General features: G+C 42.0%; 1 protein-coding gene across 3 annotated transcripts; it reads left to right on the forward strand.

The window, feature by feature from the left end:
• Nucleotides 1-1711: 1711 nt before the first annotated feature.
• Nucleotides 1712-10921, forward strand: LOC103472018 (CMP-N-acetylneuraminate-beta-galactosamide-alpha-2,3-sialyltransferase 1-like). Of its 3 annotated transcripts, XM_008421360.3 has the most exons (8): nucleotides 1712-2027; nucleotides 2554-2793; nucleotides 2886-3082; nucleotides 3172-3351; nucleotides 5020-5068; nucleotides 5147-5266; nucleotides 5548-5707; nucleotides 6692-10921. In XM_008421360.3, exons 1-8 carry the CDS (start codon nucleotides 2025-2027, stop codon nucleotides 6712-6714), a joined length of 972 nt encoding a protein of 323 aa, XP_008419582.1. In that variant the 5' UTR covers nucleotides 1712-2024; the 3' UTR covers nucleotides 6715-10921. The 3 variants fall into 3 exon arrangements, with proteins under 3 accessions (XP_008419582.1, XP_081468864.1, XP_008419583.2); XM_081612738.1 differs by lacking the exon at nucleotides 1712-2027 and having other exon boundaries at nucleotides 2041-2793; XM_008421361.3 differs by lacking the exon at nucleotides 1712-2027 and having other exon boundaries at nucleotides 2041-2793; nucleotides 5023-5068.
• Nucleotides 10922-12934: the final 2013 nt, after the last annotated feature.

The raw sequence follows: 12934 nt of genomic DNA on the forward strand, positions 1-12934 counted from the left end.
ACCTTTACTTATGCAAAACCTGTCGTGTTTCTCTACAAGCGACACTTTCAATTTTACCATTTTCATGATGGAAAAAAATGCATTGATAGATATGGACTGTGTTGGAAATATTAGTTTAATTACGCTAGTTTTTTGTTTTTTTTACTCAATTTGAGTTATATTTAGACTCAGTGGGTTAAGTCAATATGTAACTTAATCAACAGAACATTTTTCTCAGATATGAATCTCACGTGATGACTAAAATTAGTCTAAGAGTTTTTCATGTCAGATTAATTTCTTAAGAGTGGATATAAGTCATATATCCATCTGAAAAATGTTCTAGTCCTTTATAACCAAAGAAGTTAAAAAAAACTAATCAGAAAATATAGAGTGTAATAGATGTTTAGTATTGAAACACCTATTTGTTTGGTGAGGTCATTAGAGCTCTGTTGTGGACTCGGAAACCAATTTGAAGGGATGAAAAAACACGGACAGCCAATAAACTTTGGTCCGGCGTTCTAAATGTTTCCGTATGAAATAAGCATGTCTAACTTTATACCCTGGGAAACAATGCGGGGAAGGATGGCTTGGACAGCGGATAGACATCCTTGACCTTGGTAACGGCTGCATGGTCTCTGGCCGATGAACAGCAACACGCCATTATGGGCTGTTTGAGACCACCTCTAAACGGTACGTATCAGACTGCAAAAAACCCGCCTCGAGGTATTTTCGTGTAAAAATAATTGTCAAATTAAAAAATCTCTGAGTGTACAATTTGATCATTTGAGCTATGAAAAAATATGACCTGATGTTTAACTTGAAAATACTAGCTGCATTTTTATAGAAAAGTACAAATTGATATTACGAAGATAAACACGGCAATTTAGAAAAAACTCACGTTTTTCAATAAAAGGTTTTTGCGCTAGTTTGAGCTGGTTTTTCGGCCTTATGGAACTGGTTATATTTCGCAAAACTGCAATCAAAACACTTTTTTTCCCCACATTTGAGTCATATGACCAAACAGCCAGATGCTTCTACTAGCGGAAACGACAGAAGACGACAGGAAGTAGAAGAATGATGGTTTGCTCTGTTTATTTTATTTTTTCTGGACAATGTGCAGCTGGCTCCAGCAGAGCTCTCACACCGTTGCAAAAAGCTTTTCTGTAAAATCACAGACTACAGTTTCCCCAAAACGCAGCAAACGTAGCCAGTCTAAAGTAGGCGGGGCTTGTCGCCCAGACGCCTCAGTAAGACACGACGTCTCTGATGGTTGATAGATGATGAGCGTTGGCGCCATGACTGAATTATCAATACATCTTATGTAACTGTTTACATCCGTCGCTACTGTAATTTTAATGACTTATCGCATGAACTAGCTTATTTATGTGTGATTTTAATTTACTCTTATTTAATGAAAACACTGCAAATTGTGTTTTTCGACATAAGCAGAATATTGACAAAGACTGTAGAGAGCTTCTAAACAATATCAAGTCAGCTGCCACCATGTTTAGGGTGTCTGGATTTTTTTAAATGGCTTTATAAAAATGTAAGTATTAGAAGCCGCCCGGGATTTTAGAATCTCAATTTATCCAAACTAACCAGCAGTTAGCCTTAGTGTTTACGTTGCTTTAGGCACAAGTTCCACATTTACTCAGCCTGTTGTTCTATATTCTCCCCCTTACATACTGGCTTTTACTTTTTTTACAACATACACAAAATATTGCATTGTCCCAGATGTTTGGAAATCCTGAACTGACTTCTTGTGTTTGAAACTTCGTGTTGCTACATGTGCTAAGCAACTTTCTTGTTCATTCGGAAGTTATAGTGATGCAACACATCACCAAACCACGCCTCCCAACACTGTGTAGGCAGCATGATCTATTCTGAGACAAAGGAAGAAACAACATATTCATGAAGTTTACTCTATAGAATCCAGTGAGCTCTCATCCTATGAATGATTTAGTTGCTGCTCATTTGTAAAATATCATCAGACGTTCTCCTTACATCAGGTATGGGGAAACTCTGACTGAGCTGGACTGATTACAATGGTGAGTAATTTTATTTTATGGAATGAAATTATTTAGCATATTTAACAGCTGTTGTGCCAGTGAATTGTAGGTTCTGTTTCATAGTGTGGACCACTGTTGTTTTCTGTTCTGTTTTTTTCTAGCATCTTGCATTCATTGGCCCTATTGTGTGCTGTGTGTTTATTTCGTTTTTTTTATTTTCAGCCTCATTATGTTGTATGTTGCTTCACTCGTGTGTTGGCATATTGTATGATCTCTGTCTAATGTTCCCTAATCCTTTGCTTGTGTGTCGTTGTGGCTGTGCATCCTAACTTCTTGCTAATCAACTTTTATTCTTGCAGAACTAGTATCACCTGGTACTCACTTCCCCCTCCCCTGCCATGTGCTCAAAAAACTTTCAGTTCAGCTTTTTTATTAACACCATGTTCAACTCAACTTTCCCCTCTGCCTCAGTCATTTTGAATTAAAAGAACAAAAGTTGGTGCACAAGACGAGCCTTTTGTCAATGACAACTGCAGATTTACGGCTCAACATGCATTCTCTACAGACCGAAATGCCTCACAAGTCCAAGAACTTGATGTCCAGGATGAAATTGCAAACGAAGCTGTTCGCTTTTCTACTGGCTATAACCTTCGCGGGAGTTCTCCTGAAGTCTGACTGGCCGCAGCTCATACACCAAAGCTTGTGTGGCTGTTTTTCTAGAGACATTCTGCCGTTCATCCGTCGCGTCGAGCCTTTTCTGTCTGCGAACAACAACATCTCTGAGGAAGCCTTCGTATGGTGGACGGTAAGCCGTCACGCGTTCAATAAAAAAGACCTGCTGTGTTCTCATTTGAATGCTGGTCTAACGTCCAACCAATGTTTGATGTATCTTGGCAGCGCCTACAGGATGAAAAACGTGACTTCAGTTATTATAAAGCGACAATTAACAAGCTCTTTGAGATATTCCCGCCTAATCCCACCTTTGGAAAACCGAGCACAGGCAGAATCAGAACGTGTGCCGTAGTGGGGAATTCTGTTAATCTGAAAGGATCGGGCTATGGACGTCTGATAGATATGAACGATGCCATCATAAGGTAAATGTTGTTTTTGTTACATCATACAGGAAACTAAAAAATAAAGAGCATTTCCAAACCAAACCAATTTGGCTTTTTGTGCTGTTTAGAATGAACTATGCTGAAATCCGAGGTTATGAGGCTGATGTTGGCACTAAAACAACTCATCATGTCATGTATCCAGAGAGTGCTGTGGATTTAGATGATTCCACCCATCTTGTGCTGTTTCCCTTCAAAATACAAGATATTGAATGGCTCATCAAGGCCCGCACAACGGGATTCTACAGCAGGTGAGTTACACCCTAAAAGGACACATTATTATATTTATTATTATAGGTTGTATTTGGCCTAATTCCTCACAAAACTTGGAGTCATCTCTATGACTTAAGTTTGTAAAGATTTTTTTTAACAATGTAAAAGAAAACGTGATCAAGACATGAGAATAAATTTAAGGGGACAAACCCAGGCGTCAGTGCATAGCACCATGGGAAACCTTGGAGATCTAACAGCCCGGTATCCTATGCAAAGATTAAAAACGCTCCAACGGCGGGCCTGTTTAAACGCTAACTGACCGCTCTGACAAATTACAGTTACAGGTCGATGTGTCCCTGCAACATTCAGCTTCTATGCACCTCAAATCTGGAACAAACTTCCAGAAAGCTGCAAGTCAAAGCTAAAAACCATCTGCATATAGATGCTCTTGAGTCATAATAACTGGGACATTGACCAACATAATTGATGTGCATTGATGGTTTCATCAATGTTACTAGACAAAATGTATTGTCTGTTGGTGGTTTTCACAATCATCGACTATATGATGTGTTTATCATGTTTTTATGATGTAAAGAACTTTGAAGTATAGCAGGTTTATTTGCTATACAAATGAACCTGACTGTGTTTGGCTCCTCAAAAGTCAAGTTAAATTGATGTCAAAATACAAATGCATTCACACCTGAATATCAAACCCCACTTCTGACTGGCAAACCCCCCACCATCTAAAATAGTAAAAACCACAGCAGGTTTCCTGTCAGAACTGAGACGTAGCCGCCCACGCCCTCAGCTATGTTATCTTCCGACCTCTGGTTACGAATAGAAGTCCTTTCAAGGCAAGATTCTGAAAGTCTTAAGCAAAAGTAATTGCTTTGCGATCCACTAGCAAAAAAGTGATTTCACAATGATGCACTTTATTTTAAAGCACTTTCTTTATACAGTCTGAGTGGTACGTTACAAAATTAGATTCAAAATATCATGCAAAAGAACAGCACATGACCGTAAAGGCTAACAGTAATAAATATACACACACACTGAGAGATTGCTTTTGCTGCGTGATGAGAAAAATCTGCCATCTTTATCTTTTCAAGAGTCATCTTTCCTGTCTGCTCTTTCCTGTCTGCTGGTAAAAGTAAGATATAGATATAGATATATGGTTGTGATGTTTTTTAAAGACAGGCGTGGCTCCAAAGGAGTTTTTTTATGTGTATCAGAAAGAAATATTTTAAATACTTTAAATATTTTTAGTTTTTCAGACATGTAGTGTATTTTTCTATGTAAAGGAGTGGCATTGTGTGTTTTTCATGCGCATAGTGCCATTTTATAGCACAATCATGTGACTGTTACCTTCAGTTGCTGTTAAAATGCTCTACATATCAAACAAAACTTAAAAGAAATGTGAAAATGTTTAAGATCTTAGTAGATTTTTAGAGATCAAACACTTGGATGTTTAATGAAATGTTTGGTTCCATAAAAAAATTGAAAATCCAAAATAAGGCTGTTCAAAATACAAAGTAGCAGTTTTATGCCTATCTCGGAGTTCATATAAACTTAATTAGGAGAAAGTATATTCTTTGTGTTCTTCCCTAAACTAAGGCACTATCAGATTCTTGTATATATCACTGTTTCCTTTAGTCTTTAAAAATAAGAGTTGGTTAATTTTTTTTGTCATGCCATTCCGTTTCCAGCAGATCGTACGTGCAAGTAAAACCCAAAATCCGAGCCAACAACGACTTGGTGAGTATCGTGATTAACGTAGCAAAAGTTTTTCTTCTCGGCATTGTAAGAAATGCATCTGAAGGCTGCTGTTAACAGGTGATGGTGATCAGTCCAGCCTTCATGAGGTATGTTCACGAAGTCTGGCTGCGCAAGAAAAAGGCGTATCCATCCACCGGCTTTATGGTTCTGGTTGCTGCTCTTCACGTTTGCGATCAGGTGAGTTCATCCAACTATTACCATTGAGAAGATTATGAAGTTAGAGAAGAGATGAAGCTACATGAAAGAGAATTGGAATCATCAGACCATCAGTGGGCATATGAAGGAACAACAGAAACACAAGAACACGGGAGATCTATGTTAAAATTCTATGTGGATTTGTGTGTGTGTGTGTGTGTGTGTGTGTGTGTGTGTGTGTGTGTGTGTGTGTGTGTGTGTGTGTGCGTGTGCGTGTGCGTGTGTGTGTGCGTGTGTGTGTGCGTGTGTGGGGGATTTCCTAGGTCAATGTGTTTGGATTCGGAGCAGACAGTGATGGAAATTGGAGCCATTACTTTGGAGAACTGATAAACAAAAGTTTTAAAACGGGAGTGCATCCAGGACAAGAGGAATATTCTGTTATACAGCTGCTAGCTGACAAAAACTCAATCAAATTCTACAAAGGTTTGTGATGTTTCTTTAAAGATGTCAGAACCTTTTGGGTTAAATGGAGAGCTGAGTTTTTAAGCTGGGCTTTCAGTGACGCCGTTATGTACTTACCTACAACATAATGTGGGAAATTTGTGGGGCTAGTTTATGTCTCCTACGTAGACATAAACTAGCCCCATCAACAAAGATAATTTTAGCCATGCAAAACAAGTCAAATTGAACGTTTGCAGTGTTTTTCAATTCTTTAGCAAGCATTAAACTTTCACAGTTTTCCACTTTTTGACCTTTTTTACTAATTTCTTATTCAGGCATCTAGATTGGTAAGCTAGTTCACTTGTGCTGAGGCTCTAGGTCAATGGTCTTACAAAGGAAGGTTTTGTGCTCCCTGTAATTTACGTAAGTCTAATAGATCATGTACTCTAGCAGCATGACATGCTGCTTTTGTTCAGTTACGTGGAGATTTGAGTATTTTATCATAGATCATCAATTATTGCAACATCTTCTGGTCAGAAATGCTTTTTCTCATAACTGAGGAGAGAAAACAAGCAGCACTGAGAACGTTTGATGGTGTATCCCCTCCCACCTTCTCATTTAAATAGAGCAACTGTAGTTACAGCTAAAACCAGAAAGCATCCGCTTCTGCTGCGATTCCTAGCAGTGCTAACAGATATGAACTGCTGTAATGATTTTGAGATTTAAGTTGTTGAAAGACAGTAGAAGTCTGTTGTACTTTTTCCAGTAAACACCTTTGACCTGTTTGCTAACCCTCACTTCAAAAACCTCTAAATTCTCTTAAATGAGTTAGTTTTGCTCAAAGAAAAAAACAAAACAGTGCAATCTTTCATCCTCTCCAGGTTTCTTAAAAGCTTGTACAGGTTTCAAAAACTGAATTATTTCTGATGTTGCTTGGCAAATTTACTGAGTTTACAACAATCGCTTGTAAAAAGGAAAAAATTGTGATGTGTTTTAATTTTATTGATTAAGGTGCTTTTTTTTCAGGAAGGAACAATAAGCCCAACTGACGTCATCCTGGGTTATGCCGGGTGCCAGAGTGGAACATTCTATTAAAACTAGCAGAAATGATTAAATATTGTCTACATTTCTTTTTGAGGTAAACAGTAAAACCCTTAGCTTTACATGGTCATGATTTGGTTGCATTTTCCTGGAGCAATACACAAGATATGTCTTATTGTACAAACTGGCTACGCAGTTAGTAGAGCTGTTGTCTTGCAGCAAGAAGGTTCTGGGTTCGATTCCCGGCCCTGGTCTTTCTGCATGGAGTTTGCATGTCCTCCCTGTGCATGGTGGGTTTTCTCCGGGTACTCTGGTTTCCTCACACAGTCCAAAAACATGACTGTCAGGTTAATTGGCCTCTCCAAATTGCCCCTAGGTGTGAGTGTGTGTGCATGGTTGTTTGTCCTGTGTGTCTCTGTGTTGCCCTGCGACAGACTGGCGACCTGTCCAGGGTGACCCCGCCTCTCGCCCGGAACGTTAGCTGGAGATAGGCATCAGCAACCCTCCCGACTCCACTGACGGACCAGGGTGAAAGAAAATGGATGGACCGGCCAGCCGGGGCACTAAACAAATTGTGAATAAAAACTGAATGCAATGATGTGGAGATGCCAACATCTAATATTTTATTCATAATAGAACACAAATCACAGATCAAAAGTTTAAACTGAGAGAATGTATCATTTTAAAGGAAAAATATGTTGATTCAAAATTTCATGATGTCAACAAATCCCAAAAAAGTTGGGACAAGGCCATTTTTACCCTGTGTGCCATCTCCCCTTCTTCTTACAACACTCAACAGATGTCTGGGGACAGAGGAGACCAGTTTCTCAAGTTTAGAAATAGGAATGCTCTCCCATCAGGCCTCTAACTGTTCAATCGTCTTGGGCCTTCTTTGCAGCACCTTCCTCTTTATGATGCGCCAAATGTTCTCTATAGGTGAACGATCTGGACTGCAGGTTGGACATTTCAGTACCTGGATCCTTCTCCTACGTAGCCATGATGTTGTGATTGCTGCAGAATGTGGTCTGGCATTAACTTGTTGAAAAATGCAGGGTCTTCCCTGAAAGAGATGACGTCTAGATGGGAGCATATTGTTCTAGAACCTGAACATAGTTATCTGCATTAATGGAGCCTTTCCAGACATGCAAGCTGCCCGGCCACAAGCACTCATGCAGCCCAGACCATCAGTGATGCAGGCTTCTGAACGGAGCGTTGATAACAACTTGGGTTATCCTTGTCCTCTCTGGTCCGGATGACATGGTGTCCCAGTGTCCCATAAAGAACTTCAAATCGTGACTCATCTGACCACAGAACAGTCGTCCATTTTGCCTCACTCCATTTTGAATGACTCCTGGCCCAGTGCAAATGGCTGAGCTTGTGGAGCTTAGATATGGCTTCCTCTTTGCACTGTAGAGTTTCAGCTGGCAGCGGCGGATGGATTGTGTTCACTGACAATGCTTTCTGGAAGTATTCCTGAGTCCATGCTGTTATTTCCTTGACAGTGACATTCCTGTTTGAGGTGCAGTGACGTTTAAGGGCCCACAGATCACGAGCATCCAGTAGTTTTACAACCTTGACCCTTATGCACAGCGATTGTTTTAAATTCTCTGAGTCTTTTGATGATGTTATGCACGGTGATGCGTAACATCATCAGATGATGACCCTGCATAGCTGAAGATTAGCATTCCAGACCTGTAACGTGTGTGCCTGGGACATCATAAACTATAGTCTCTTCAATGTTTTTCCTTACTTTGCCACTGCTATGTAATGTTTTTTTTGTTGTTGTTTGTTTTGTTTTTCTTTTGTTTTGGTATGATGATAACTTAAAAGTCTTTGCTATTTTACGCTGGGTGACACCATTCTGGTATTGCTGCACCATCTTTCTGCGCAACAATGGTGGAATTGGTGATCCTCTTACCATCTTAGCTTCAGAGAGACACTGACACTCTAACAAGCTCTTTTTATACCCAATTATGTTGTCAATTGACCTAATTAGTGTTAATTGGTCTTCAGGCTGTTTGTTATATGTTCAATTTCCTTTTTCCAGCCACTTATTGCTACTTGTCCCAACTTTTTTGGGATTTGTAGACACTGTGAAATTTTGAATTAGCATATTTTTCCTTTAAAATGTTACATTTACTCAGATTAAACTTTTGATCTGCCATCTATGTTCTATTACGAATAAAATATTGACATTTTCCATCTCTACATCATTGCATTCAGTTTTAATTCACAATTTGTTTAGTGTCCCAACTTTTTTGGAATCCAGTTTGTATTTATTTTCTAAATTTCTTTTGTTTGTTTTTAAGCATGTAAGTTTAGAAACAAACTTCATTATCATAATCTTGATCTGGGTTTTGCTGACTTTGGGCTATCAGTTCATTTTGAAGTAAAAGCTGGTTTCATTTTGTCATTACTTATTTGTTCCCTTATCTGCTTTCAATTCTTCTTTTTTTTTATTGTGCATAATTGTATTATAGATAAATGTCTATAATATCATGAGCCACAGCTGTTTGTATTTTTGTTCTCAATCTCAGAACTAAAGTTCCTGTGTTTCTTGCTCTATCTGTTCGTTCAGTTTTTTTTTTTTTTTTGTTAAATTCATTAAATGTCTGCCAACATCCTATTTGCATTTGTGTCCTCGTCATCAACAAACCATAAATAGTAAATGGACTGGAGACATTCATGCACTGAGAACACAGAACGCCTGGCAGATTGTGGTTTGGAGGCTTGACAATTACCACATATGTCAGAAACCTAGAGTCAAACCCACAACTAAAAAATCTATAATTACACCTTTCACTGAGTTACAAAGACTCTCTGGAAATATTTCCATAAAGGAATGTCTAAAAACCTGTTTTAGTGATGGCCTCAACTCTTGTCGCTAAGAAATCTTCCCTTAGGACCATCGCAGACTTAGCAACTTATCATAGCAGAGTCATCCAGGTTTGAAAGAAGCTGTTTTTGAAACGCATCATCTATGGAAGTCAAAGCAAACTTAAAGGGGTCATATGACTCAAAATTCACTTTGTACGCGTTTGTTTTATGGCCTGCGTCTAAAGTAAGATGGCACATCTCAAGGCATCGTCAACAAAAAACATCTAGCTGTTTTTTTTATTGTTTTTTGGGGAGGAATACATCAGTATATTTTGGTATCTGGAAAATGAGTTGTTACAAAAACTTCTTGACTGCTGAGTCACACTTTTCCGTTTCCCAGCAAACTCAGCCAAGTTCTAGCATGTTTGGTCAGCTGTACAATGGCTGCTGGAAAATAGAAGTGTTTTATTGTGGAGTTACTGTCCAGAAACCACTTGGTGTGTTCTTGTTGGCTGTGAAGGAGGCTCCACTTCTGCTTTTGAAAGATGCATGGTTGTATAATTGCGCATCTGTTCGCAGCCATTCTTGCATGCCATTGTGAGCGCTGAATTGGAGGAGCGTGGCCAACAGCAGCTTATATAGATTTAAAGTGACAGGAGGTCCAAGAGCAACTCAAAATAGACAGAACTGAGCAGACTATGATCTCATAATTTAAGAATAATTTTGGGCAATAACAAAACAAACATGTACTGAACATGTTTTGTGCAGCCTGTAGACCTATGCTCACCTGTTCAAGGAAGAACAATAGGTCACCTTTAAAACCATGCTGCTCTGGGAGCAGTTGATGTGTTCATCGCATGTCGACATTTTGGTCTAGCAAAGGATAAAAGGACAAAAGGACACGACATTGTACGCATGAAACTGACTAAACCAGTTATACTGCTGGCGGGTGTTCTAAACCCGAGTCTTATACTAGCAACTGAGAACTGGATATCCATCTTAGCTAAAATACAAAAAATAAAAAATAAAGAAAAAAATAAGTGGAGACAAACTGATACAAGAAAACTGGTTTTTAAAATTATTTTTTCAAGTCATTGAAGGGCAAGTTGGAGTAAAGTGTCAGGTCTGTAACTGCTGAAAGAAGCATTTTCTCATCCAAACCGTGACAGCTAAATGACCTTTAACCCTGCATAGCTGAAGGTTAGCATTCCAGACCTGTAATGTGTGTGCTTGGGACATCATAAACTATAGTCTCTTCAATGTTTTTCCTTACTTTGCCACTGCTATGTAATGTGTTTTTTGTTTTGTTTTGTTGTGTTTTTCTTCTGATCATGTGACGCACTTTTGGATGACATTGTTGCTGAAAATGTGCTATCCTAATAAAATGTCATTGCCTTATGTCGTGTTTAAAGTTAGAAAGGAACCAAATTCAGGACAAAACACCATCCATCCATCCATCCATTTTCTTCCGCTTATCCGGGGTCGGGTCGCGGGGGCAGCAGCTTCAGAAGGGAGGCCCAGACTTCCCTCTCCCCAGCCACTTCTTCCAGCTCCTCCGGGGGAATCCCAAGGCGTTCCCAGGCCAGCCGAGAGACGTAATCCCTCCAGCGTGTCCTGGGTCTTCCCCGAGGCCTCCTCCCGGTGGGACGTGCCCGGAACACCTCACCAGGGAGGCGTCCAGGAGGCATCCTTACCAGATGCCCGAGCCACCTCAACTGGCTCCTCTCGACGTGGAGGAGCAGCGGCTCTACTCTGAGTCCCTCCCGGATGACCGAGCTTCTCACCCTATCTCTAAGGGAGAGCCCAGCCACCCTGCGGAGGAAACCCATTTCGGCCGCTTGTACCCGTGATCTCGTTCTTTCGGTCATGACCCAAAGCTCATGACCATAGATGAGGGTGGGAACGTAGATCGACCGGTAAATCGAGAGCTTCGCTTTTTGGCTCAGCTCTCTCTTCACCACGACGGACCGGTACAGCGCCCGCTTCACGGCAGACGCTGCCCCAATCCGCCTGTCGATCTCCCGCTCCCTTCTTCCCTCATTCGTGAACAAGATCCCCAGATACTTAAACTCCTCCACTTGAGGCAGGACGACCCCCCTGACCCGGAGAAGGCACTCTACCCTTTTCCGGCTCAAGACCATGGCCTCGGATTTGGAGGCACTGAGCCTCATCCCGGCCGCTTCACACTCGGCTGCGAACCGCTCCAGTGAGAGCTGCAGATCACGTTCCGATGAAGCCAACAGGACCACATCATCCGCAAAAAGCAGAGATGCGATCCTAAGGCCACCAAAACGGATTCCCTCAACACCTCGGCTGCGCCTAGAAATTCTGTCCATAAAAGTAATGAACAGAATCGGTGACAAAGGGCAGCCTTGGCGGAGTCCAACTCTCACCGGAAACGAGCCCGACTTACTGCCGGCAATGCGGACCAGACTCTGACACCGGTCATACAGGGACCTGACAGCCCGTATCAAAGGGCCCGGTACCCCATACTCCCGGAGTACTCCCCACAGGGCCCCCCGAGGGACACGGTCGAACGCCTTCTCCAAGTCCACAAAACACATGTAGACTGGTTGGGCGAACTCCCATGCACCCTCCAGGACCCCGCTGAGGGTGTAGAGCTGGTCCAGTGTTCCACGACCAGGACGAAAACCACACTGCTCTTCCTGAATCCGAGGTTCGACTATCCGACGGACCCTCCTCTCCAGGACCCCTGAATAGACCTTACCAGGGAGGCTTAAGAGTGTGATCCCCCTGTAATTGGAGCACACCCTCCGGTCCACTTTTTTAAACAGGGGGACCACCACCCCAGTCTGCCAGTCCAGGGGAACTGCCCCCGATGTCCATGCGATATTGCAGAGTCGCGTTAGCCAACACAACCCCGCAACATCCAGAGCCTTAAGGAACTCCGGGCGGATCTCATCCACCCCCGGGGCCCTGCCACCGAGGAGCTTTTTGACCACCTCGGCGACCTCGTCCCCAGAGATAGGAGAGCCCAGCCCAGAGTCCCCATGCTCAGCTTCCTCAACAGAAGGCATGTTGGTGGGATTGAGGAGGTCTTCGAAGTATTCCGCCCACCGGCCCACAACGTCCCGAGTTGAGGTCAGCAGCGCACCATCCCCACTATAAACAGTGTTGGTGCTGCACTGCTTCCCCCTCCTGAGACGCCGGATGGTGGACCAGAATCGCCTCGAAGCCGTACGGAAGTCTGTCTCCATGGCCTCTCCAAACTCCTCCCACGCCCGAGTTTTTGCCTCAGCGACAACCCGAGCCGCATGCCGCTTCGCCTGCCGGTACCTATCAGCTGCTTCTGGAGTCCCACAGGCCAAAAAGGCCCGGTAGGACTCCTTCTTCAGCTTGACAGCATCCCTCACCGAAGGTGTCCACCAACGGGTTCGAGGGTTGCCGCCG

Source organism: Poecilia reticulata, chromosome 11 (genome assembly GCF_904066995.2).
Source record: "Poecilia reticulata chromosome 11, P_reticulata-male-v2, whole genome shotgun sequence".
In the NCBI taxonomy this organism is placed as follows: Eukaryota; Metazoa; Chordata; class Actinopteri; order Cyprinodontiformes; family Poeciliidae; genus Poecilia; species Poecilia reticulata.

Bases quoted from the DNA above. Each gene is read 5' to 3' on its own strand.
- LOC103472018 (XM_081612738.1), top strand. From the start codon at position 2,512: ATGACAACTGCAGATTTACGGCTCAACATGCATTCTCTACAGACCGAA. The intron at 3,083-3,171 runs GTAAATGTTGTT...TGTGCTGTTTAG, and splicing joins ATGAACGATGCCATCATAAG to AATGAACTATGCTGAAATCC. The intron at 5,708-6,691 runs GTTTGTGATGTT...CTTTTTTTTCAG, and splicing joins CTCAATCAAATTCTACAAAG to GAAGGAACAATAAGCCCAAC.